General features: G+C 43.4%; 1 protein-coding gene across 7 annotated transcripts in view; it reads left to right on the top strand.

The window, feature by feature from the left end:
* Nucleotides 1-19264, top strand: part of RHOBTB3 (Rho related BTB domain containing 3) — a 35539-nt gene extending 16275 nt beyond the window's left edge. For 2 of the 7 annotated variants that reach the window (XM_087761431.1, XM_087761436.1), the window contains 7 exons: nucleotides 195-563; nucleotides 2739-2851; nucleotides 4491-4602; nucleotides 7850-8023; nucleotides 9204-9370; nucleotides 10105-10201; nucleotides 15638-19263. In XM_087761431.1, coding sequence (XP_087617557.1) covers nucleotides 195-563; nucleotides 2739-2851; nucleotides 4491-4602; nucleotides 7850-8023; nucleotides 9204-9370; nucleotides 10105-10201; nucleotides 15638-15753 — 1148 coding nt within the window. In that variant the 3' untranslated portion in view covers nucleotides 15754-19263. Of the gene's footprint in view, nucleotides 1-194; nucleotides 564-2738; nucleotides 2852-4490; nucleotides 4603-7849; nucleotides 8024-9203; nucleotides 9371-10104; nucleotides 10202-15637 lie in introns of those variants that run through there. The other 5 variants (XM_087761432.1, XM_087761433.1, XM_087761435.1 and 2 more) reach the window with 5 other exon arrangements.
* The last annotated feature ends 8367 nt before the right edge of the window (nucleotides 19265-27631 follow it).

Here is a 27631-nt window from a genome sequence, read left to right on the forward strand (position 1 = left end):
TACATTTTTTATTTTATTGTACTAATTATCTCCATTTTTAGAGTATTTTACTAAACATATTCAAATGGCATATGAGACATTTTCTTATTGAATACTTCTTTTAAAAATTGTCCTTCATTTGATCAGGTCTCTGGAAACAGAGTTGTCCTGTGGTTAATACTTGCCTGTACAGCCTGACTCGTTTTGTTTCGCAGAAAAAATGCCCATCTTAAAGGGCGAAGCCTCGCATTATGACGCAGACCTGCACAACCTGCTTTGCTGCTGCCAGTGTGCGGATGTGGCGTTTTATCCCGAAGACCTCAGCACAGTAGTGGAGGCTCACAAGATCATCCTCTGCTCCGTCAGCCACCTCTTCATGCTGCTTTTTGAGGTGAAGAGCCCTGCCGACATCCGTGACGCCTCCATCGTGCGGATGGCACAGAGCCTCTTCGCAGTGGAGGTGGGGGCGGCCTTCCCCCTGGCCCGCCGTGGCGTCCCACCCTGTGTCCCACCGGTGAGGGTGGTGGTGAAGGACTCCGTCTTCTGCTCTTGTCTGCCAGACATCCTCCACTTCATTTATTCAGGTACCCCCCAGGAACGGGTCCGGCTACTCGTTTCTCATACAGCTGATGTCTCATGGAGGGGTACGTGCATCACGCTAAGGAACATGTCTTTGCCATCGGGAGATGATGTCCTGCCATGTTGTTACATCTAATTTATCCCTTGTGATAATTACGAACAATGTCTATATGAAAAAAGCCCTTCACCTAGATTTAATGAAAATTAAATCAGTTGTCATTCCAGATCTAATGAACATAAATTAAGTGCAATATTTTGCTGACCAAAGTCTGTAAGCTAACATGAATAATATTCAAAAGCTTTGCCAAAAAAATTTAGAGTTTGAGTCAATTTCAGATTTCAGGCTTTTAAAATATTTAAAAAGGTTGCATGTTCTAATCACATTGTTGAGAATGCAGGGTTACTTAAGAAAACTCAAATGATTTCTCTTCTGGGTATGGTGCTGCTGAAGAGAAAACACTGATAACTGGTGGGAGTGCAGGGGGCTCTGATACGTTACATGTGTTTTGCTACCAATTCAGTACAGGCAGTTACCTCACCTACCTAATCCCAGCTGTCTGTTAAAATGACATGGATATTTTTGTGTCATTTTAAGCATTGCTTAGGAATCCTCAGGTAAAAAAGATTATTTTTTTTTTTCTGGAAGTACCCGATACCCATTTATTCTTTAGAAAATACTTTGCAAGATGTCAGTACATAAGAATATATATTTTATGTTTGTCGAAAGAATCATCAGGCTTTTTAATGATGCATTCTGATTTTAACTGTAATAAAAAAAAGCCCCAAATAATTATATTGTTAGAGCTGCATCCATAAAGAAGCTTAGTCAGTCTCTGTAGATTGATACCTGCCTGACATATGAAAAGGATTTCTGCCTTAGTAGCTGAGAGATGAGTACTGGCTTGTGAAGACACAAGGGAGACTCTTTCAGCTTTCAGTTAGGGTTTGTACATTGAAAACATCCCTTTCAGTTCTTTCCAAACCAGAGTCAAACATAAAGAACAGATGCAGAAGTTTTTCAGTGTGAATGGATTGATTTTTTTTATTTATTGGTGACATGAATAGAGGATTAAACCTGGAATTTCAGCCGGTGAAAGATAAGTGTGTCTGCTGCCTTCTGTGTATTAGTTTTACTTTTGCTTATATCAACCAAGAGATGGGAAACTTTGTACAGTTGTAGTTGAAACTCTGCTGTAAGTCACAGCTCCCAACCTGAAGGGCATTGCCAAAAATCGTTGCACTGTTTAGTACCTTTGAGAGATGACGAGGTCTTTCAAAGATGTTTAAGGCATAGGCTGAGAAGAGATCAGATCATGAGGCAGAGTCATTGTTTTCAGCCTTTCAGGACCATGATGTTTTATGCCTGTGAGGTTATAGACACTTGCCATCCATATGGTATACATGGGAGTTTATAGAGCTAAAGACGCCATATGCTGTATGTGCTGTTTCAGCCTTTTCTGCAGCAGAGTGCCTTCAGGGCTGTGCTGACTTGTGCTTTATCCTGAGCTTTATCTGTCTCTGACTCTTTCTGGCTGCATCGCCCTGCGGATCAGAGCGGAAAGTTGCCGAAAAGCCCCATGGTGTCTTTGAGACTTACTCCAGCAAAGTGTGCAAGGATAAACTATGTTTTAATGCTGGTCAACACTTTTAGTTTTTCCAAGAAAGCTATTGAGACACCTAAGAGAATAGCATGGTTTTGACTCCTAAAATAAGAAAAAAAGAAATTCCACTGCAAAGTTTGTGCTGTTTTTAGCTGCCAGTGTACAGAATATAACTGTGCATGAAGCTTTTCTGGTTCAGACACCTGCAAAGCAATGCAGCCGGCAATATGAGCAGAAGCTAAAGAACTTCCATAGATATTGAAACATTCAGGATTTTTTTCTGAATGTCTACTTGCAGTATGTAGTGATGGAACTGAGAGAAATCCAGAAATTGATTTTCAAAGCAAGGGGGATGCCCTGATCTGTCTGTACTTGATTGCATTCATGTAATACTACCATGGAAGTTTTATTGTGCAAGAGTTGCATCTTGCCCTTCCTAAGCACAAAGATCTGGCTGATTTATGTGCAAAAAACTATAGTTTCTGCAGGATCTGTTTGGCATTAATATAATCTTTTCTCCACCTGCTAAGGACTGTGCCTTGTTGATTTATAATCCAACTTTACCTGGTCTTGTGACAGGTGCTTTCCAGTGGGAACGATTAGAAGAGGATATAAAAAAGAAGTTGAAGGATCCAGAAAAAACTGAACATGTGCTTGAGAAGGTTAAATGTATCCTGAAAACTCCAGGGAAGGTACATCTAACTCTCTTGGGGTAACTGTTAGTATTAGTTACTTAAGTTCTTGGGAAATGGTTTTGTAGACAAGGTTTCTTTGTCAGTCTTTGTTTTAAACTCACTTTGGCTTACACAGCTTTCATTACTTTATCAGTGGGTTGTTCATAGGCATGTACAAAATAGAAACACAGAGATGTTTGATGTAATGTGCAGAATTACTGAAATTGGTAAAAAGCACACAAGTAGGTATCCTAAAAGGATTACTCATATTCACAGCTTTGCACATTGTCTAACAATATGATTATGTGTTCCTAATTCTCATCTAATAGAGGCTGCCCAGGAAAGCTTTGCTTTCCTGAATATGCGCCAAAAGTTATGTTTCTGCAGTAGATCAGGAGAGTTAGTTTCTCTTATAAGTGTTGTGATGTGGGAATCCGTCTATAGCTCAATATATTTAACTCAGCAGATGACTTCACAGTAAAAAGTAATTTATGTCACATTATTATGTTAATAAAAAGTTACAATATAGAATTAGTTTTAGCAGACGTTTGCTCATAGAGCTTATACATTCCCTGGTACTACAGAACTTGCACAAAGTATTTCTGTCAATTTAAATGGGAAATCATCTTGGACTGTCTTGAGATAACATAATATAAAGATCAAAAAGTTTTTTAGCTCTTTTAAGTTTCTGATCACTCAGCTATAGACTTGCCAGTCCTAACTGTCCACAGCTAAAACATTCAGAGGATTGATCTTAGAAAGTCCTGAAAACTTTTAAGATAATAAGTCTGAGTTGTTGTTGTTTCTTCTGGTGTTTTGTTATGTCTTTGGGATACTTTTATTTCACATTTAAAAGTTTTTCTTCAAAGACATGAGGACTAGAAAAGAATTGTTATTTTCTTGATAAAAATTAATTATGTAAAGTGGCTAAAATTTTAACCATAAATTCAACCTCATCTGAATTTCACTTATCACAGTCTAGCAATATGATTTTGATGTTGTTCCTTTTGGTAGCTTTAGATTCCATTTTTAAAGTAAGAAAAACAAAACTGGAAAACTAACTGGAAGTACTGAGTTTTGGAGGATCTTGATGCTAGCATGCCCAGGTTATTGTAACAGAAGTCTGTGTTTCAGCCTGTGAGCTCCCTCTGCCTCTGCGGAGGCAATATCAAGAAACACAAAATTTTTCGCTGCCTTGCATCTGTACATGGCATCGCACCAGGGGGTGGATGTGTGTCCCGTCAGTGCTCCCCCAGAGCCCTCAAACCTTGTGTTTCTGCAGCCTTGGGTCTGAACAGGGCATGTATGAAAAAGTTTGGAGTCCAGAAAATTCATGATGCAGTCAAACCTGCCCAGAGGTGCTGGATGGGGGAGTTTTGTCACAGGTCAGAGAGTACCAAGGAGAGAGCTGGGGTGTAAGTATAGGAGACAGAGATGTCTTAGAGCTGCTGCACTGTGGGAAACAGGAAAATAAACGACAAAGGTGATTGCAGAGGATTGTGCGTGCGAGAGGCACGGCTGAGTAGCATTAGCAAAAGAGTATAAAGCAGGAAGCAAAAGGCTGTTTTTTAGTTTCCCCGTATAAATGATGTCTTGCAATCTTTTATTCTGTGGGCAAGTATACATGAATGTGTTTTATTAATAATTTATTTGGCAGCTGAACACTGTAAAGGACTGCAGATCTCACCAGATAAAACAGCTGTATAATACTTCTCTCAGGCTGTTCTTTAATACACCTGTCCTAGCTGATGTCATCTTCAAAATACAAGGTATGGTACCTCTGCTTCTGTTGACATGGGCACCACTGTGCCTCCAGCATTTATCCAGTCTGCAGGAGAGTGGGAAATGGATGTGACTGTATTTTCTGATGCATCAAAACTAAGAAAATATATATGTTTTGCTATCACTGTGGAAAGCAGTTTTTTCTTAGAACACTTGTCCCTATGGATGCTTTACAGCAGTGTCTCCTCTCAACATGATTTATCAGGGCTGAGCATGTACGAATGCCCTCTACCTGTTATGGTACACTTTGTGCCTTCCTGATTCACACGCACCCCTCAGAGGCTTAACAAAATGAGGAATGTGCTGCGGGAAAGGCTCCTGCAATGGCATAGCACGAAGGTAACCATGCTAAACCAGGGATTGCATCACGGGGGATGGTGATTTTAATTTAAAACTTATTTATCTCGCTCACGTTCCCACCTGCACAAGCACTGGGATGTATCCGAGGGCTCTGCCCAACATTAAACCTCAGAGAGGCGTGGACTCCAGTGGCCATGTCGACACTCATTGCCCTCAGTGAAAAGAGCAGAGATGCTGGTTATTGACTCCTGACCACCTTCCCTCTGTCCATGGCAGGCTGGTGCTGGCTGTGGATGTGCCTTTCTCTGCCCTCCAGAAACTGACAGGGACTTGTGTCCCACTCCTGTGCCTCCTTAGCCTTTATTCACTGCCCTTCTGCCCCCAACGTGGGCATCCATAGAAATGCATGTATATGTGCTGGGGTTTTGATGACCTGCTAATCTAGGTGCCATCAACATCTGCTGTGTTTTACTGCCCTTCTAGATGCTCCCCTACCGATCTTCATGTTTCTGTCACAGGTCACTGCAACTTCTGCATGACAGGTGACTCCTTATGAAAGCAACCTTCAGCCTTGCAGGTGCCTAGGTTAGACCTGCCTATTGCTTAACCCTACAAGTTTGAAAAGAAACATCTAAACTATTGCTTGTTTGCTTTTGTTTTTTGTTTTTTGTTTTTTGTTTTTTTTAAAGTTTGTGGAGATGATGGTAATTATTTAGTCCTCTTTGTGGCTAGGATTAAAAATATTTGGGGGAACAGAGGCTGGCTTTTCATGCTGACTTGCCTGTAATAGACTCTTAAGTTACAAAGGTTGTTGTCGGTGTTGCGTAGGTCTGCTCACAAAGATGCTGAGTGCTCCTTGGCAAAGGCACAGGCAGGAGCCGCGTCGTTGAAACTGTCTTTTGTTCCCTTTTTGTCTGCAACACTGTGCTTGGGTGCACCAATACGCTGCAGTGTCACGGCTGATTTTTTCTGGAAATTAAATGCACCCATATAAATAAAGATACGGGGGGCGGGGAGTGTCGCATCCTTTTGTGAGAATAAGAGTGAGATGTTTTTTAAATGCTAATGATTTTCTCGATTTGTCAATGCCCACCCTTCATGTAGAAATGGTCTTTTAGGATTAGACAATTGTTTAATTATTTTCAGCTTTAAATCTCAGAGCCAAGTATGAAACATTAATCCCTCAAACATAAGCACATGAGGACAAGCAGATTCTTTCTAGATGTTCTGTTTAATATGCAGAAAAAACAAAAAGCTCTTTGAAAATGAGAACAAAATACTGATGCTGTTTAATGACATGAACAATTCATCTCAGTGTCCCACTCCTGAAAGAGGCTTTGTGGGAAGTTGATGAAACCATACCACCACTATATATTTTACAGAAAAAAAATTACTGCCGAATGGGTTGAAAATATTTTTTAAAAAGTGTTCTTATCCACTTCTAAAATGGAACTGTTTTTCCTAATTCTTGATAAATCTTCCAAGCCTTTTTCTCTAATTCATCAGCCACAATAACTGTACTAAAATTAAATAATTACTAAGAGAAACTGAAGGCTTTAGTCTTGATCAGGCAAATACATTTTTAACTAATTCCTTGAATATTGGGGGTTGCTTTGAGCTTTCTAGCTTACAAAAGTACTTGGGAGCTATTGAAAATGGGAGCCCGTTATATCTGTGTAAAGACTCATAATGTGACTGAACCTCCTAATTAGTAGGTAAATATCCAATTGCATGCACATACAAAACTGCATGCATATCTTACGTCACGTCTACATCATGTATTGCTCATGTTACGTGCATAAATATATAATACCATGATATGTGTTCTCTCTCTATAGAAATATATAAATTTTGTATGCAGCTTAGACAATTCAGAATAGAAGCACAGGTGAATAGAAATAGAACAAAAATGAAAAAGTGCCAGATGTCTTCAAGGAATTAGGCAGGTGGCAGGGTTGTGGTTAAGGAGGAAATTAAGACAGTCACTTCTATATAAGTATTTACGGTATATTTATCTTGCATGACAGTTGATCTATTTATTATCATTTTGATTAAAACATTTATACCTGACTGTGAGTTCTCATTCTGTCTTTGGTTGCTGTCCTGTCTGGCACTTGTTTGGCGCTTTCTTGCACACAGGACTGTTGAGTTCAGGTGGACTCTGCAAAAGTCTGAGTGTCAGGACTGGCAGCTCAGGCTATCAACATTTTCATTAAGAGACTGCAAGACCTCTACTGTGCTGGGCTGTTAACCTTACTAGGTCTTACAAATGCTGTAGTAAAGTAAATGATTCACTTCAAACATTACAAAATGGAAAACTTTCTAGAAAGATTTGTCAACATAATTTTTGTAAGACACCCATCAGGAAATTCGCTTAGGCAAAATACTTAATCTGGTTAAATTCATACTTACTTAATGGATTTAATGGAATTTCAGCTGTGATAATTTGCCTTTCTCTGTGTGGTTATGTGAAAGTTTGACTCTGGAACACACATTCATTACCAATGGGACTACTGATGAACACAAATTACTCATTTGCATAATAATTCACAGCACTGCATATTTATGCAATGAGCCAGAGGTTCAGTTAGTGTAAACTGGTGTAACTCCAGTGGTGTCAGATTTTAAACTAGTTGAAAGCCTGGTTTTGACTGATAAAATTTTGCCCTATTTGGAGCACCTGGTGTTGGGAGCAAGTTGTCATAATAAATTTGGTATTTCTTTGTTTGCTGGTGGCTGCTAGGCAGATGTAAACATCTGGTATAAAGTGAGCGTGTCGTTAATTATCAGTTGGATACTGTTAATTTTAAGCATGCTAAAATTGTTTTAAATCATGTTCAGTGAAATGAAGGCCTTCTAAGAAAATATGAGCTTTAAAATCAAGATATTACAGTGTATTTAAAATGATCATGTATTCTGTCTTGCGACCTGCAGGTGCAACTGTACCAGCCCACAGAGCAGTTCTGGTAGCTCGCTGTGAGGTAATGGCAGCTATGTTTAATGGTAATTATCTAGAAGCAAATAGTATTCTGGTTCCAGTGTATGGGGTTTCCAAAGACACTTTCCTCTCCTTTCTAGAGTATCTTTATACCGACTCCTGCTGCCCAGGTAAGAAAATTTAAAAATACACATATATCTGTTACTCATTTTTCCACAGTGGGTCACTGATAGGAAGCAATGTAGCAGCATTTATTTCATTGAAAAATGCCAATATTTTCATGGATAATGTCTCAAGAAAGAGAACTTGTTCTTTTGGTACAATAAAAACGTAAATCAATCTTATTTGAGTAAAATCAGCTGGAGGCACAACAAATATCACTGTTTTGTGCTTACATAGCAAGACTCAAAAAACTATGAAATTTAATTTCTGGTCCATTACAATATTTGGAATTTTATTTCTATATCAAAATAATATTGCTTTCTAATCTTAATTCTGGGCTTTATTTAAAAAATGTCATTTTGTTTAGCATATATTTTGTTAATTTTAATACAAACAGGTTTAAATTGCAAGATTAACTTTTTTATACACATGGATATCTTATTTGTATGCAAAACCAGAAAAAAAAAGTGTCAACTGGAGTATTTGGCAAGAAAAATTGAGCTAAAGTATTCTTTGTGTCTTAACCTTTGTGTTCTTTAATGAGAAGAAAATCTACATACTAAATATGAAATATGATTGAAGTACAGATAATATTCTTTTGATTGAATGAATGAATGATGGTATGATATGTATTTTTGCTTTCATTTTCTTTTCAAATAATTCTACCTTATTCTTAGGTTTTCCGTATGTTTCTCTTTTCAGTCTAACATTTCCTTGTCCATCAGTTTAAATATGCAACCACCATATCACATTTTTTTAAAAATACCTTTGCTCCATTTTCTCTTTAGCCTTTTCACTATATTTTCTTGTACATGTGTCATAGAGGTTCTTTTTTCAAAGAGAAGTTAGAAAGCTGAATCCTCTTATTAATCATAACTTACTTTAAATAGACCAGGAGGACTTGACTCAACATCCTCAAGGTATAGGATATTGACTACAATTTATTACACTTGCCTTCTAAAAAGTACTAACTACTCTTTTCCTGTTAATTACTTAGTTTTTCTGGAAAAAGAAAATAATGTAGAAAACTTATAATAATGAAAAATGAAAGAAGGTGATCAGCCTCGGTTTGATTTTTGTCTCTATTGTTAGGTGTTTAAAAGGTGTTAAAACTCTCTGTGAGAAGTGGCTTTGATGATCCTGTCAAAAAAGTAAACCACCTGTAACTTCTGTTTGCTTGTTTTTCAGCCAGTATTCTCCAAGCTATGTCTCTCTTGATCTGTGCAGAGATGTACCAAGTAATGAGACTCCAGCATATTTGTGAGCTTTACATTATCACGCAGCTTCAGAGCATGCCTAGCAGGGAACTGGCATCCACAAGTCTCAGTATTGTTAGCTTGCTCAAAAAAGCTAAGGTACGTGTTTTATGTATTAAATAAGAATCTATATGTTGACTCTAATTAGTGGGGGGGTTGTTTGTTTTTAAAACATAATTGTTAAGATTTTTAAGATCTTAATAATTTCCATTCCCAAGGACAAACACTGATATACAATCTATTGATTAGGGGTATCTAGTGGCACAAGGTTGGCTAAAATAAGGCCTTCTTCAGCCTTTTATTGCAGAATGTGCAGTCATACCATAATCTCTGTGATTTCCTTCATCAAAGACACATTGCAGTAATTCAGCTTACTTGCAACTTCTGCCAGAAAAGATGTGTTTCAGGCAAGTGAAGCTGCACTACTCCTTCTTTTAGATAAAAACAAAATTGTATTATATGCAACTGGCAAAGGAGATCTAAACTGATAGAATATTGAGTGAAATGCATAAAAAGTATGAAAAGAAAAGATTAGAGGCTGAAGGAGAGAGAGAGAGAGAGAGAGTCAGACTTAAGCAAGTCTGACTTAAGTCTTAAGCAAGATATTGTCTTATATGAACAGGATTTTGTGGAGAAAGAGAAGACAACAAAACCAACATGCCATGCACCTTACCTTTGATTGACTTTTGCTTCATTATCTCCTACAGTCAAAACTTTATTTAGTAAACTGCTGTCTTGACAGTGGAAATCTGAAATATTTTGGTATGCGAGGTGTGGTTGTGTTTTAGACATGGTAGCATTAAGTGTTGTTTGTGTTTCCTTTATTCTCTCAGTTTCACAATTCTGATTGCCTTTCAACTTGGCTTCTTCATTTTATTGCCACTAACTACCTCATCTTCAGTCAAAAGCCTGAATTTCAAGATCTTTCAGGTAATTTATCAATTACTTTTAAAACAAGAAATGTTTTACAGTTCTGCTTAAGTGAGGTACTGGACAAGACTACTTCTGCGTGAGAAGATGATTAGGACTTCTTTAGGTTATACAGTCTAGTCCAGTCCAGAGTCTGTTTGAGCTGGATGATTTACCACCCTACTGTGGGACCAGCATGTGACAAGTGAAGAGCAGCATAGCCAGCAACCACTTCCCTTGTCTTTTGGTTCCTGTGCTGATGGCCAGGTTCCCACCCATAATTGAATTGACTAGGGCAGTTTGGTCATCATATGTCAACCCCTTCACCTTATGTATATAATTTTGTTTAGTTTGTACATTTTAATCAAGGTAATGAGTCACTTCTAATACCTGCTCTTTAAGGGCTGGGGTTTTCTTTGAGGAAAATAGGATTCTTACAGTACTCTCCAGCAGATCTCATGAAATCAAATAAATAATGATGTCCATTCAAGTAAATAAGCCCATGTTCTTCCAGGGAACTCATATTTATTTACCGAAACAGTATATTTGTTTCCTGACATGTAACTCTAGAAAGTTTTGCTCATTGCCTTTGAGATTTTTCATCACGCTGCTGAAGGTGATCTTGATGAGTCCATCTCTTTGACCCATGGTTCATATTCAGACCATTGGTATGGGGCCAGTGTATTCCAGAAGGGGATTTTTCTTTTCAGTGAGCTGAAGCTCTGTTTGGTCCAAAATACATTGAAGGTCCTCTTTCCTCATTTGCAAGGCTCATGTATGTATGTGTGATGATGGATGACTTTGTAATCATTATGAGCAAAGAAAGGAGAGCTAGGTCCTCCCTGCTTTGTTTGGACCTGGAATTCATCTTCCAGTGGCTCATCTGTGCATCTTCTGAAATGTCCATTTTGTATAGCCCGATCTGGACTAAACGTGAAAGAGCAGGTCACTCACCAGTGGGTTCAGTCTACAGTGGACTTGCTTTGCTTCCCTTCCTGCTGGTTCAGGTGTCAGGGTGTGTTTGATAACACTTTGTGGCATCTTCCTCATGACAGGGCTTCAGGTTCAACCACCCTGAGGTTCTCTTGAAGCTGCAGGAATCAGGTGGTTGTCTCCATTTGGTGAAGGTGGGAGCTGCCTCTGACTTCCCCTTGGTGAGACAGGAGACCAGAGAGACGTGATGGCTTAGGGTCACCACAGGGCTCAATCTAGGCACATCTACTTGCCCGTTTTCCAGTTCCCCAATGGAATATGAATTCTCAATATCACTTATTAATTTTTTTTTCTGCTGCAGAAAGTAATAATAATAGAGCTTCTGTCTCCATGTTGCAATTATTCTGATGGATATCAGGCTGCATATGAGCCTGTCGTGAAACTTATGGATGCTTCTGAGAAGCATCACTTATCAGCACTTGTCAGCGTGTACTCTGACAGCGCCCAAATAACTCAGGGAGGAGCTGTACAATATCATCACGCCAAATGCCTGCTGTGCAATCACCTGGAGTTTCCTCCATGCTTCCACCACTTGTGGACCATCCAGGGCTGATGCAGAGCAGTACTAAAACTGTTGGCTGTCAGATGATATTTCTGAAGTCTCTGGCGGGTGATAGATACCAGGCTGGCCAATTTGGAAAGCACCTGGGGATTGACTTGAAGGAAAAGGGTACCACAATGTCCACCATACCCCATAGAAAGGCTGGCAATGGCAGCCCAAGGGACACACAGCATTTTGGTTTATCCTCCCTCTTGCCCTTTCATTCTTTGCCCTGGATTTCTTGATCTCAGCCAGCTCTTCTGCTGACCCCTCACATCCCCTTATCGGTGAATGGCCCAAAGGAGCCACCCCTGCTCCACTCACTCCCAGCCCTTATCCCACCCACGCGGTTCTCCTCTGCCTGCACTGGAGATGGGGAGATGGCTGGGCATGGTCCTCTCCCAGACGTCTGCCTCCGTCCCTCCCAGGGCTGCACACAAGCAGTGCTCTGTGTCCAGCACTCGGAGGACCACGCCGCAGCGCTTTCTGGTACCGAGGAGACCTTGCTGCAAGAGCGGGCTGCGGCAGGGAGCCTGCCTGCACCGTGAGTGCCTCGGGGCGGCTGGCGTCCCCACGAAGGGGGTGCCTAAGGGGCAAGCCTAGGCAAGAACCAGAAGCATTCCTCTGGCTGTCATGGGCAAGGGAAGTGACGTGTTACTGGTGAGAGCTTCCAAGAGAGCACGGAGGAGATTGTTCTTCACCCTGCACGACCAGCTTGGTGAGCAAAGCTGGTGAACATCACCCTAAATGCCCCAGACCCCAGCAGCGGCGAGGACAAGCCTTCTTCTGTCACCCTGTCCTCAGCAGCACCCCTTTGTCCCCACTAGTGGGGGACAGTGCCGTGGGGGATGCTCCCCCGTCCCGCTACTGCTGGGAAATTACCTCCTGCTTCCGCTAACTGACTTCTCGCACTGGCAAACCTCACACCATTCTTCTTCAGCCTGGAAATTTGCTTCCACTTTCTGTGCTTTTTCTTGCTCCTAATCCTATCAATCCCCCTCCTGCTGGGCAATCAGTTTCTGCTTTCACTATGTTGTTTCACTGACAAAGCTGGCCACATTCTCCTTTCCTCCCTCCCTCCCTCCTTCACTCCCTCCCAAATTCCCCCGCTGCCAGGAAAACACTTCTGCTTTCGGGATACTGCTTGCAGTTCCCAGCACGGCTCCACACTGCTGGGAGGTTTCCTGAGGTCCGCAGGGATGGCCGCCGGCACACGGCAGCGTATCGCAAAGCTCAGAAATGGCACGGGGGGTAGGGGCCAGGGAAGACATCGTGGGATTAACAAGGCTGTCTGAGAAGGTCCAGCGCTACAGAGGGCTGGGGCTGTGGGAAGAAACAGAAACGGTATTTATTAGCAATCGGTGCGGAAAAAGGGTACCGGGGTGCTGTAGCAGGCCGAGGGCTGAGCTTCAGGGCACTTGGGTGTTGCATGTTCTCCCCAAGAAGGTGAGCAAGATGCCTCGCGTGGCCCTGTGTGACATATGAGGAGCAGCCTGGGCTGTCAATGGGATCATCAAGGTCAGGTTGGACAGGGCTCTGAGCATCCTGATCTAGTTGAAGATGTCCCTCCTCATTGCCGGGGGCTTGGACGAGACGACCTTTAAAGGTCCCTTCCCAGCCAAACCGTTCTATGATTCTACGACCACCGTGCCCGGCTGGGGCCAGGCGAGGCATCAGGCAGGAGATGCAGATCAACAGTCCAACAGCCTCCGGAGAGCAAAGGCCTTAATGGTCTTGCCCACATCCCCCATACAAACTGCCCACCACAAGTGGGTGTGAGGCCGGGCTCCAGCACCTTGCTGGTGACCTGGTCCATGATGGACCAGCAAAGGCTCAAGGCTGCCTCCGCTCCAGCCTTGCAAGACCTCCCTCCCGGGCCGTCTGCCTTGGACGGGCGGGTGAATCCAGTGCGGGTGCCCACGTGCTGCCGCCCCGTTCCCAAAGGCAGGATGGGGACAGGGAGTCGAGGGAGAAATAAGGTCCCCTCTGGCACCCCTGAAAGCCTAAAATTGAGCAGGCACGATCAGACACCAGCCAGGACAGAGGCTTGACTCTGAGAGCGAGGACTCTATAGGAGGCACGGGCAGCGGTAGCGCCCACGCTTTGCCATCACCCGCGCGGAACAGACACGGGGACACCTTCCGCCAGGGCCAGTGGACAGTCCCGCGGTCCCCAAAGCAGAAGTACAGGTCTGGTTTTTGCCTGGTCTGAGTCCAGCCACATGTCTGGACGTGCAGGCAGCGCAGAAGAATCCCCTCAAAACTCAGGCGGTGGGGACAGCGAGTGCCCAGCATTTCCCTTCTGCGTCACAACCTCACACCATTCTTCTTCAGCTTGGAAATTTGCTTCCACTTTCTGTGCTTTTTCTTGCTCCTAATCCTATCAATCCCCCTCCTGCTGGGCAGTCAGTTTCTGCTTTCACTATGTTGTTTCACTGACAAAGCTGGCCACATTCTCCCTTCCTCCCTCCCTCCCTCCTTCACTCCCTCCCAAATTCCCCCGCTGCCAGGAAAACACTTCTGCTTTCGGGATACTGCTTGCAGTTCCCAGCACTGCTCCACACTGCTGTTGTGATTCAGTGGCTGCTCAGCTGTAGGGCTGAGAGTTTTCCTGAGGTCCACGCGGATGGCTTATTATGAAAATGAAACCTATGTTGAAAATGTATTTAGAGAACATACTAATGGAATCAAAAGGCTTCAACACACGCATTGTATGACACAATTAGGTACAATTTTGTGAACTTGGCAGAGGGAAACATCTTAAGACGGCAGTCCATAGTTTTAAATTTGTACAAGATACAGTCGGGCATCCAGCCCCGTAGGGCTAAATCATGCCTGAACTTCCCATATCGAGCTGTGGCAGTGACATTGCACCCTCAAGTGACAAACTCGATGAGACCGTGGCCATCTCCAGTGCTACAACATCACTTCTGCAGGCAGAGCCCATCTCATAGCTGCTTTATTACAGGGGTGGTAAACGACCGTTCTGTCCCGTCCTGGCTTGCCAGGGCACAAACACTCACAGGCATATTCTGATGGGAGCACGGTTCCCAGACAGCAGCAGTTACAGGTGGTTGACCTTTCTTACTCGGGACACCGTAATTCAGCGTCACCTCAAGGTTCAGGGACAGCGATGCAGCAGGAGGCAGCGGCTGCCCTGTGGCTTTCCGATAGCTGCAATCTTCAGAAGCAGCCCTGCGTTCTGCACAAGGCAAGCAGGAGGGCGCTGCCTGCTGCCGTTACTATTGCAATTTCCCTGACCTCAGCCCTCCCCAAGCTGCACATTTCCCTGCTGTGCGTTGATCTCTATCTGGCTTGGTCTGAGCCCCTACAAGGACTGGGCAACCTCTGCTGCAGGCTGACTTGGGAAAATCTGTATTCTGTGTACTTCTGCAAAGGCAAGGTGTGTTCATCTGAATAACATGGCTAAAAGCTCTGTTAGATTGTCAGTGACAACAAACACGTGGAAGAAAAGATAAAAATCATGCTGAGTTCTTAATTGCTCTCCTTACCTTGCTTTTTATAATGACCTTGAGACAAACTATTGGCATAGGGACTGAAATACCCTCCTTAATACTGTTGTAGCATAGGAAAACCCTCACATTTGCCTACTGCATTTGGTTATCTTCTAAGGATAAATAATATTCATCTTTAGGATAATCTCTCTGCTCTCTTTAATGACTGGTATTTATTTTATTAAGTAACTTATTTATTGCTAACTTAATAGCAAGGGAACACTGTGTGGTAACTCTTCTGTCTGTACTATAGGAAGATCTAGGTAAAATGGACAGCACTCATCTTTACTTTTCTAGTTGTATTTATGTCCTTAATGTTTTTTAACATATTTTAAAGGACTTTTTGCAGCCTGTGTTCTGGTGCTGTATGTTTGCAGATTACATTTAATTCCTTTATTGCTTTGTTTAGTGGAGGAGCGCAATTTTGTAGAGATGCACAGATGGCCTTCTGATTTGTACCTGAAGCAGCTTGCTGATTACAGAAACTATGTCCACTCTCAGAAATGCCATTGCATAGTAATGTAGAGAAGACTGAACATACAAAGTGCATCATGACTGGGAAATCTCAGACTGGGAATGATACGGAGTATAAAAATCATGTCAAGAGCAAAAACAGATACTGATCTTCCCTGAAACACTGTATGCCATGCTGTAGTGCACTTCTTAATGCTCCTTGCTTTGATAATAAACCACTCTACTTTTTTCGTTAAAGTATTGAGAAATGTATCATGAAGATTTCTTTCAAGCACAAGGATTTCACACCCATGGGGATTGAACGCAGTACAAGACAGTGTCATGACTGTAATCTGTTCCCCCTTCTAATTACTTTATTGGTTATTACAGTCATTTTCATGTTTATTTTTGGCTGCTATAACAGCCTCTGTTGAAAACAGATTTTTTTGTAAATCTGTGTACAGTACAAGCACAGTAGCAGTGCAGAGAAGCTGAGAAGCCAACTCATAAGTTCTTTAAATATTTCGGAATGCAAAAGTTTACTGCAGCGTCTGTTGGTTTGCAAAATAAAGGGTAGGCTTAATAAGCATGTTAGTAACTATTCACTTTCTACTTCAAGTCTGTAGTTCCTTTTACTGAGACTTTTGCAGTCGTATGAGCAGATATTTTAATTCCAGAGAAATGTCTGTACACCACTATATTCTCTAGTGCCTCTCAAATACCTAAAAAATGAAATATTTTTTCCTCCCAGTAAATAGGAGAAGAAAGTCTGTTTTAATAATCAGTAAAACACCTTTGTTAGTATGGTCATATTGTATTTTCCACCCTAAGGAAAAAAGTCAGGAAGAGCTAAATCCACTTGGAGCATATCCATACAGTGCTCGTAGGGACTGGGAGGAAAGGGAAGGGGGTTGACAGCCATTCATAGGTTTTGTGGTAGAAAATTCACTGGCACTAGTGACTTTTTTGGGAAAAGTGGGTCTTGTAATCCTAGGTCCCCACTGGTAGCTGACAGCATAAATGTCTGATGTGCTGGTCGTGGAGGGCGGTGACCCTCATGGGTACACCAGTCCTATGAGGAACATCAGCCATTGTGATGGGACTTAGAGCTTGACCCTCCCCAGTGGGGACTCACTTTAAATTGAATTATCATCATGTGCTTAGAAGCTACACCATGTGAGACAAACCTGATTATATTTTCTGGCTGTGTGGATTCTTTCTCAGATATAACAGATAAATCCTGGATATTATGACTAGGACGACCCTTGCAGATGCTATTGAGAGTGTTCTTGACCTAAATCATTCATTTGTTTTGCTGCTAACTTAGAAGTATGTACTAATATTAATGACAAAATGAACCCAACCTTTACAGAAGGGTATTCATCTGAGCATAGATACTTTTCTGTAAGTTAAAACTTATCAAGGAAGTAAACCCTTCATTATCAGTCTTGTACATTTAATTCTGCTTTGCTAGCTGCTTTTAATTTTGGTATGTAGTCTTAGCCTAGAAAGACAAAGAAAAGACACTGAAATAAATTATTTAGTGTTTCCCCAATTTCTATAGTAGACCATCTCAAAAGTACTTGGAAGCTGGAGCTGTAAGATGAAGATGGAACAGCAAAATGCTGGAGCTGAATCTTTTTTTTTTTTTGCTTATAAGAATTGGGTTTATATTTCAATATGGTTTTATAGGTAAATTGTTCTTTTCAAATTCCATGCTAGAGTTGTAGGGATTTTTTTTTTCCCCAGCAATATTTTGCAGAGGTTGAGAGGGTATTTCCTTTCCTATTTCCGGACAAAAAAAAAAAGAGCTTGTGACTCAGCTGGCTTCTGCAGGCTCAAAATTCTGAGGTTAGCTTTATGTAAGAATGATAAATCATTTTTATTTTTAACTTTTCATCTGGAGATCCTAAAGTTCTTTGAAAGACAAGATATACTTATCTACATCTTGCATATAAGGAGTCCGAAATATAGAGCATTACATTGATTTTTCAAGATCACTAAAGAAAACTGAAAACGTTAAAGAAAAAAATTAGGAGGAAAATAATATATATTGAAATGAAATGTGAAAAGAGGTCATTTCCTATCACTATAGTAGAAATTTAAAAATGTAAGCGTAAGTTAACTGGATAGATACAAATAAAACTTGGAGTTTTTTGAAGCATAAGGTCATGAATAAAAATGACCACACAGCTGATCTGCGGCTTGCCTGGACACCTGATAGCATCCTCAGTCACAGCATGTGCTTCTACCAGCAGCCAGCTCAGTTATCAAAAGTATGGCTTATATGCCTCATTCTGACTTCTTGTACAAAACTGATACAAAAGTTGTGTGAATGTTTGTGTTGCATGTAGTCCTAAATTTTTAATATTTTGAAAGCCTTCCCAGTTTTTTTGCTAGAAGTTTGTCTGTTGCTAATAATTTAAGTATAGATAGCACATAACAAAATACTATTTTTAACTTTCTGAAAATGTTTTGTAGGCATTTAAAAATAGGCCTAACAGGAATAAAAACACTTTATATCTAACCAAGAGGAATATTTTGGTATTATATATTTTAGTCAGTAGTAACCACAGGTTTTATACAGAGAAGCCAGGCAGTATAAAAATATTTATTATTTATTCACAGATTAATGCATACTACTATTCAGACATTAAAACAGATTTCCATTTTACTGAATATCCCCATAATGCTGCCTGTATCAGGTGCAGACGTGCTGTCCTTGCAGACATAGACTGTCTGATAAATTTAAATTCTTAGAACAATTCTTATTATAAATTCTTATTTTTTTTCTGTATGATGGTTTTCTGTAGAAATGTGTTTAGCTTAAAGCTATTTTTAAAACTGATATTTTAGCATTCAGAAACATGACTGAAAGTAGATCATGATGCTTGGTGAGTTTCTGTCAGTAATTTTTTTTAGCGGAGGCTTTAGGACCATATCCATCATGGATAGTCAAGAATTAGGGCAGTACTGAATTTGGTATTTATGAATAATTTTGTATGGTAGAAAGTAAAAATTGCTGTGGTATAAAAAACCCCCTTTATACTATGGAATAAAGCAAAAATCAGAAACTAGCTGGGAAAAACGTTATTTAAGCAAGTGGTTTTGAAAAAAGTAAAATGTCTGAGGAGGAAGTCTTCCACTGGTCCCAGCACCTCCCAGACTCCCAGGGCGTCCGCAACATTGGGGTCAAAGAAGGAAGCCAGTGGCAAATTCAGGTGCCCATAGGCAGGTCTAAGAGGGTTTGGGATTACAGTTTCATCTTAGGTTTAAGTGGAGTTTCAACTAAACTAACTCTCAAAATCCACTTTTGGAAGACAATTTTTTGAATAATGGATTGCATCGTGTAATTCTTGCTGTACCGATATCTGTGTATGTTTGTCCCAAGCTAGCACTAAGCTTTATAGAGACTAAGAAAGCTTTCTGCACTAATAACGTTTTCCACATGATAGTTAAAAAACCTCTGCTATCGTCCTTTAGGTCTTGATGTATTTGATTTGAAAAAAACTTTTAGAAGGAAGTATTTTATTAGGCATATGCTGAAACTCCTGTATGTTTTTCTTTTAATATACACTGATGAAATGTACATGTTTTTAGATTGAGTATGTACAATTTTGTTACAAAATAAAAAATTTTCTCTAAGCAGTCTCATGCGATTATTTATGCATCTGCATTAGAAGATTTGAGCATTATGCTGGTAATATTTTTTGTAGCTTATTAGAATCGTAGAATCATAAAACAGTTTGGGTTGGAAGGGACCTCTACAGACCATCTAGTCCAACCCCACTGCAATGAGCAGGAACATCTTCAACTAAATCAGGTTGCTCAGAGCCCTGCCCATCTCGACCTTGAACACTTCCAGGGATGGGGCATCTACAGCCTCTCTGGGCAACCTGTGCCAGTGTTTCACCACCCTCATTGTAAAACATTTCTTCCTTATATCTTGTCTAAATCTACCCTCTTTTAGTTTAAAACCATTACCCCTTGTCCTATCACAACAGGCCCTGCTAAAAAGTCTGTCCTCATCTTTCTTATAAGCCCCCTTTAAGTACTGAAAGGCTGCAATAAGGTCTCCCTGGACCCTTCTCCAGGCTGAACAACCCCAGCTCTCTCAGCCTTTCCTCATAGCAGAGGTGTTCCAGCCTTCTGATAATTTTTGTGGCCTCCTCTGGCCCCGCTCCAACAGGTCCATGTCCTTCCTGTGCTGAGGACCCCAGAGCTGGACGCAGGGCTCGGGGGGGGGTCTCCCCAGAGCAGAGTAGAGGGGCAGAATCACCTCCCCTGACCTGGTGGCCACGCTTCTTTGGATGCAGCCCAGGATATGGTTGGCCTTCTGGGCTGTGAGAGCACATTGCCGGCTCGTGTCCAGCTTTTCATCCCCCAGTACCCCAAGTCCTTCCTGGCAGGGCTGCTCTTAATGCCTTCATCCCCCAGCCTGTATTGATACCAGGGGTGACCCTGACCCAGGTGCAGGACCCTGCACTTGTCCTTGTTGAACCTCATGAGGTTTACACAGGCCCACCTCTCCAGCCTGTCCAGGTCCCTCTGGATGGCATCCCGTCCCTCAGGTGTGTCAGCTGCACTGCTCAGCTTGGTGTTGTCTGCAAGCTTGTTGAGGGTGCACTCAATCCCACTGTCTATGTCATTGATGACGACGTTAAACAATACTAGTCCCAATATGGACCCCTGAGGGGCACCACTCATCACTGATCACCATCTGGACATTGAGCCATTCACCACTACCCTCAGGATGTGACCATCCAACCAATTCCTCATCCACCAAATAGTCCATCCATCACATCCACCTCCCTCCAATTTAGAGAGAAGGATGCTGTGGGGCACTATGTCAAAGGCCCTACAGAACTCCAGATTGTTGACATCCATGGCTCTTCCCTTGTCCACTGATGTAGTCACTCCATCATAGAAGACCACTAGGTTGATCAGGCAGGACTTGCCCTTCGTGAAGCCATGCTGGCTGTCTTGAATCACCTCCCTGTTCTCCGTGTGCCTTAATATGGCTTCTAGGAGGATCTGTTCCATGATCTTCCCAGGCACAGAGGTGAGGCTAACAGGTCGGTAGTTCCCAGGGTCCTCCTTTCTACCCTTTTTAAAAATGGGTGCAATGTTTCCCTTTTTCCAGTCACTAGGGACTTCACCTGACTACCATGACTTTTCAAATATCATGGAGAGTGGCTTGGCAACTACATCAGCCAATTCCCTCAGGACTCTGGGATGAATCTTGTCAGGTCCCATAGACTTATGTATGTTCAGGTTCCTCAGGTGGTCATGAACATGATCTTCTCTTACAGTGGGAGAACTCACTTGCTCCCCCAGTCCCTGCCTTGCAGTCCATCCCCTTGAGAGGTATGGGAAGAGAGGTCGCCAGTGAAGACTGAGGCAAAGAAGCTGTTGAGTACTTCAGCCTTCTCCTTGTCTGTTGTTACCAGTTTGCCAGTCCTGTTCATCAGGAGAGTGTGTTTTGTTTGACCTTCCTTTTCTGTTTGACATAGCTGTAGAAGCCCTTCTTATTATTTGCGTCCCTTTCCAAGTTCAGTTCCAGCTGTGCCTTGGCCTTCCTGACCCCATCCCTACACAAACAGGCAGCATCCCTATACTCTTCCCAGGATATCTGACCCTGCCTCCACTGCCTGTGTATTTCCTTCTTGGCCTTTGGTTTGACCAGCAGGTCTCCACTGAGCCATGCCAGTCTCTTGCCTTCCTTACCTGATTTCTTACATCTGGGTACCAAGAGCTCTTGTGCTCCGTGGAAAGCATCCTTAAAGATCTGCCAGCTCTGTTCTGCTCCCTTGTCCCTGAGGGCAGTTTCCCAGGGAGTCCTATTGACAAACTCCTTGAAGAGCTGGGATTTTGTCCTGAAATTCAGGGTCCTGCCTTTACTCTTCACCTAACCCATATTCCTCAGGACTGCAAACTCCACCAGTGCATGATCACTGCAGCCCAAGCTGCCTCCAATCTTGACGTCACCGATTAGCTCACTTGCGCTGGTAACCAACAGGTCCAGTACCGCATCCCCTCTGGTAGGGCTGTCTATTACCTGGGTTAAGAAGTTATCCTCAATGCACTCCAGGAGTCTCCTGGATTGCCTATAGCTCGCCATGCTACTTTTCCAGCAGATGTTGGGGTGGTTGAAGTCCCCCAGCAGGCTGAGAGCCTGCGAATGCAATGCCTCCTGTGGCTGGAGTAAGAAGGCTTCATCAAGAGGCTCCCCTTGATCGGGCACCCTGTAGCAGACACCAACCACAAGGTTCCCTTTGTTGCCTCGGTCTCTGATTCTTACCCCTAAGCTTTCAACCTGCTCGTGGCCATTCTTCAGAGACAGCTCTTCACACTCCACCCATTTCTTGATGCCCCGGGCAACCCCTCCGCCCGCTCCTTCCTCGCCTGTCCCTTCTGAACAGCCTGTAGCCATCGGCAGCCGTGCCCCAGTCACGGGATTTGACCCACCAAGTTTCAGTAACGGCAAAGATGTCGTAGCTTTCTAGCAGCACAGTGGCTTCCACCTCCCCGTGTTGCCCACGCTGCGTGCATTGGTGTGGAGGCACTTCAGCTGGGCTGTCAGCTGTGTCACCTTCTTAGAGGAACACCCCTTAATTCCTTTGAGGTGTTTCCCTGCTGTTTCCCTCTTGGCTTCTATTACCTCAGGAGCCCCTGGCTCATCTCTGTAAGACTTCAAGCGTGCTCCAGTGTACTCAGCAAGTCCTAGAGCAACGGGCTGAGGGGTCTTGCTAGCACCCTCTAACATCAGCGTGGCATCCCACAGCTTGTCACGGGCAAGCCTGATATCATCCCCCTCCCCCTTCAAGCCTAGTTGAAAGCTCTGTTAATGAGCCCTGCTAGCTCATGAGCAAAGACCCTCTTCCCCTTTTGAGAGAGGTGAATTCCGCTGGACACCAGCAGGCCTGGAAGAGCAGTAATGGGTACTAGTCTGAGGGCCGTACCAGGCTAGGAAGTTTCCTAGTGATGTCCTTAACAGGGGGCCCAGGGAGGCCACAGACTTCCCTAAGAGGAGGGTCTGTCCGGCATATTGGACCCTCTGTTCCCGCCAGAAGGGAGTCACCTACAACTATAACCCGTCTTTTCTTCTTCGCGGAGGTGGTCTTGATACAGGGGGTAGGCCTTCCTGACCATAGCAACACCTCTGGTGGAGGTGGACCATCAGCCACATCATCCATTGACTGGCCTTCCACATCCAGAGCTTCATCCTTGTTGCACAGAGGCACCTGAGAAGGCAAGGTAGGCAAGGAGGGGTTTGCCTGCCTGTCTATCCCATTAATTTATGATTCAATTTTTAATTCTACTATAGTGATAGGAAATGACATTTTTCACATCTAAGTGCAATACATATTACTTTCCTACTCATTTTTTTCTTTCTTTAACTTTTTCCGTTTTCGTTAGTGATCTAAATACATTTTCAACATAGGTCTGCTGAAGTAACATTTCTGGACTTTTTTTTTCAATTTGCAATTTGGAAAGTAGCTTGCAGAGTTGTTTCATGCAGTGAGATGTTGGGGTCACCCAGGATGCTTGTTGAGAGAGTCCTGCAGGGTTGGCAATGTTCACCAGGACAAGGGGATGCAGATTCAATCCTCTCTCTCAAACCTGCATCCTTCTGGCTTTTAGGGGAGTATTTAATCATTGCGTTACAGGCAATGTTTGGGCTGCAGAGGTGGTTCTTCGCCAAGGAACCCCATAATGTTATGCACACTTTTCAAGCTTGTGTAGGATCAAACCCTGTACACATACATGCTGAACACTATCAAGGTTTGTATGCGCAGTTTTGCACAGAGTTAGCGTTACGCTTCTTCCCTTTTTCCTTCCCTTAATGATGCATTTTAGACTATTCTCCGAGCAGTGGTTTCCCCCAAAGGAAGTATACCTTCCCATTTTTGCAAGAGATGTAGTGTACCCGGTAAATATTTAAAAGTAACGGCAGTAGCCCTCGTAGGATTTCACGAAAGGTTAGTTCCTTCATGGTCATAACCCCCAGAGAAGGTACCTAAGGTAGAACTGTGGTATCACTGGAGACGTGAGGAAAGAGCCTTGCACAACCCCATTGATTAGAGACCCTTGAAATACATACAGATAAAGTCTATGGCTACCCCAGAACAAGTAGCCCCACACCACCAGTCACCAGGTAGTCACATAGGCCTGCAAGCTCAGTAGGACTGCTTATCCCCACAGTAGGGACTGGAGCATTTCAAACCAAAAGCCACAATTTTTTCTCGGTTACCGTATGCAGCCATCCCACGGCACACGCAGGAAAGTGCACCCTTGCAGACTCGCACCACACATTTAGCGTCACAACCACAGCCTCGTGCAGGGAGAACTCTCTTGAACCCTGATATCCACTGCATCTGCAGGCTCTAAATGTAAATGTCTGGTGAACCACATCCCAAGCCTCTCTCCCTTTGACACACCAGGTCTCTTTTCCTTGTAGGCTAATAGCCCAGTCATGTTTCTCCACCTCCACCCCTAGCTGCCGTTATCTAGTAGTCATCACAGCAGGTAGATGCCTGCAGACTGTTTGTTCAGGGGTGTTTTTTCACCCTGATGATGCCTGTCCTGACACTAACCTGTCTTGCATGAGCCGCCATGAGTGAAGCCTTTCTAAGACTCTCTACCGAGAGCAAGCTGCCAGGCTGTCACCTGGAAATGCAACCTGCAATTTGAATGCGTCTGGGCACCACATGCCAGGAAGAATGCCCTTTTCACCGTGGATTATAATTCTTATTTTCTTGTCTTATGCCACGGCAGCATTTCTATGTGGATTCAAAGAGGGGGTCAGAGCTCCAGTTAACTCCACGCTGAGAGCTGATGCTACAGACTGTGACGTTTTGCTTATTGAGATTTAGAATCATAAAATCAAAGAACCGTTTAGGTTGGAAAAGACCCTTAAGATCATCGAGTGCAACCGTTAACCTAGCACTGGCAAGTCCACCACTAAACCATGTCGCTAAGCACCACCTCTACCCGTCTTTCAAATACCTCCAGGGATGGGGACTCAACCACTTCCCTGGGCAGCCTGTGCCAGGGCCTGACTCCTCTTTCAGTGAAGAAGTTTTTTGTTTAGTAGCATCCCTCTTGTTGTTCATTTAGTTTTCACCCGATATTGTCAAGTGTCCAGCCAGCATCCATGTGCCTTTATAAGGTATGAAAGTTAAGCAAACAATACAATAAGAATAAATTCAGTATATAACAGTATATATTCCGTAAATAAAAAAACAGCAAATGTAAGTACTGTGTCCATCATCTCCCACTCCCACTCTGCTCCCTTTTTCCCCCGCAAAAATGGGTGTTTGGAGGTTACCTGCCAATACACCCACACCATTTCCAGTTAATAAGATCAGAAAAATTCATGGTTTGTCCTGGTAGCTCTTCTACACTCAGAGTTTCCAGGGTGGCCACCACGCTGACTGCAATGACAGCAGCGTTGCCTGAAAGGTGAGGAAATCTCTTGAAGGGGACAATCCCAAGCCAGGTGGAGGCGGATGGCCAGCAGGGGCGTCTGGAGACGGTCTCAGCATCAGCCAGGGGAGGCAGAAGGGGGACTGTGCCCCCAAAGGCACCAGGAGCGATGGGTATCGCAAAACCTCCGAGTAGCCCAGCTAGGCTTTTAGCTTTTGCTGCCTTTCCTTTCCGGGTGATTTCCAGGGGTGATAAAACCAGAAGCTGACTTTTCTTCTGCAGGAAGAGAAATGCTTGTACCCAAAACGGGACAAATTCCAGGAAATACGACTTCAGGGTTCTTATCACTGCGGGTAGGATTACTTAGCTAACTTCACCCACTGTGCTTTCCCAAAACCTTTTAAATCTGTTAATTTGATGCATGCAGACTTCAAAGGCACACTTAGGTAGTGCCTAACCTTTGCTGCAGTTTCAAGATGGGAAATCAGGTACTTAAAGCAGATGACACCTCTTCTGAAGGCTAATGCACACCGGCTAAAACTGACTAGCAGAGAAAATAACTTGGGAAGAGCATCTGGTCTCAGGACTTTTGGTTTTCCTGGAAATGAGAGAATGAAAAGTAACGCTGAAGGGTGAAAGTGAGGAGAAGTTCTGCGGCCCAGGACTTCCCGTGGTGTAGCAAGCACGCGGCCGGTGCCTGGCAAGCAGCAGTAGCATGGTGGTGCACGAGGAGCTGCCCAAACCCAGCTGCCTGAATTTTGCTTTCTGAGGGCTCCAAATGAGTGGATTGAGGTCAAAATGCATGTTTTTCTGTGCACAACGGAGCAAGTTTCCTTCTACAATGCTGATGGTGCAGAAAACGGAATTTGGCAAGCTCTGTTTGGGGTAGGGGCAGAGCTCTTGTTCCTGCCTGTCACATGCAAAATCAATTAACTGAAAACAAGGTAGCATGGGCCCTGGTGCTGCTTTTCGCCTCCCAGACTCATGAAAATAAGAAGTTGAATTTCTTTATTCTCCTTCTCTATTAAGCCTTGTTATTTTAAATAGCTAAAATGGGAGTGGGTTGCTTATATTTGGCGAGTGGCCCGAGCTACTCGTGGGGGTTTCTCACCTGTGTAGACCAGTTCTGGGCTCCCCAGTACGAGACAGATGTGGACATACTGGAGTGAGGCCACGTCGCAGAGAAGCACAAAGTCAAACTAAATAATATTTATTCTAATCACAAGCGTTTGGTGCTCCGAGGAACATTAGTAAACCACAGGTGCAGGATGCCAACGGGAATTTAACGCTACACAGCCGACTTAAGAATTCTTAAGCTTCAGAACGGTGACCCCAGACGCGCCATCGCTCACCCAATAAGGCGAGGGCTCTCAACCTCGAGGAGTTACCTTGGGCAGCACCCTGACCCAAAGGCAGAGTCCCTGACTGCAGTCCCGCTGCTCCGAGCAGGCTGAGCGCTTTAACAAAAGCTGAACTAAATATTAAATATACGCTAATTATTAAATATATGTTGCGTATAGTCATTTACCACCCCTGTAATAAAGCAGCTTTATGTTGATGAGTGGGTGCTATGAGATGAGCTCTGCCTGCAGGAGTGATGCTGAGGTGCTGGAGATGGCTGCGGTCCCATCGAGTTTCCCACTTGTGGGTGCAATGTCACTGCCACAGCTCGATATGGGAAGTTTAGGCACGATTTAGCCCTACGGGGCTGGCTGCCCGACTGTATCTTGCATGACTTTAAAACTATGAAGGACTGCCGTCTTAAGATTTTTCCCTCTGCCAAGTTTACAACCCTGTACTTTAATTGTGTCATACAATGCGTGTGTTGAAGCCTTTTGATTCCATTAGTATGTTCTCTAAGTACATTTTCAACATAGATGCGCTGAAGTAACATCTCTGGACTTTTTTTCAGTTCTGGAGCTGGTTCTTTGAACACTTTTGGTTCTTAGTTCATGGCTGGGGTAAAGCAGAGACCCTTTGGGATCTGAAGCAAGGCTCACAAGCCGTTGAGGCACTTTTGGAAACTGTAGGCAGGGAATCCCACCCGTTATGGAAGGTTTGCAGGTAGAAATGTGTACTCACAAAACAACCAGTTGTTTTTCCACTTCCAGGATGGGAAGCCTGTATGGCGAAAGGGTGGATCTCCCTTAACTTACCTGCAGGTTTCCCGATGTCTGCACTGTCCGTCCCCCCCTGCCGCGAGGCGGTTTTAGCATCCTGCAGGGGGTGAGGTGAGGTGAGGGGCAGGACAGGCACAACCAAAGCTGCGCAAGGGGAGAGAGGCAGCAGTGGGAGCTGAGCCTCAGCCAGGGCATCAGTTCACGAGCAGCTCCTGCAGACCTTGTACCACAGCGCAGGCGCCGAAATAACACCTGGTAGCTAAGCGTCCTCCTGCTTTTATGCTGTTACTTCGTCAGGCAATCTGGATGTTCTACAAAACCAGACAGAAAGTAGAAGTATTGCTGCTTTAAAACATGCTGTCTGGTAAAGAGATTACATCCTCCTGGGGAGGAGTTTCCAG

This window comes from Nipponia nippon, unplaced genomic scaffold, assembly GCF_047370975.1.
Source record: "Nipponia nippon isolate SJK-2023a ecotype South Korea unplaced genomic scaffold, ASM4737097v1 scaffold_24, whole genome shotgun sequence".
Lineage (NCBI taxonomy): Eukaryota > Metazoa > Chordata > Aves > Pelecaniformes > Threskiornithidae > Nipponia > Nipponia nippon.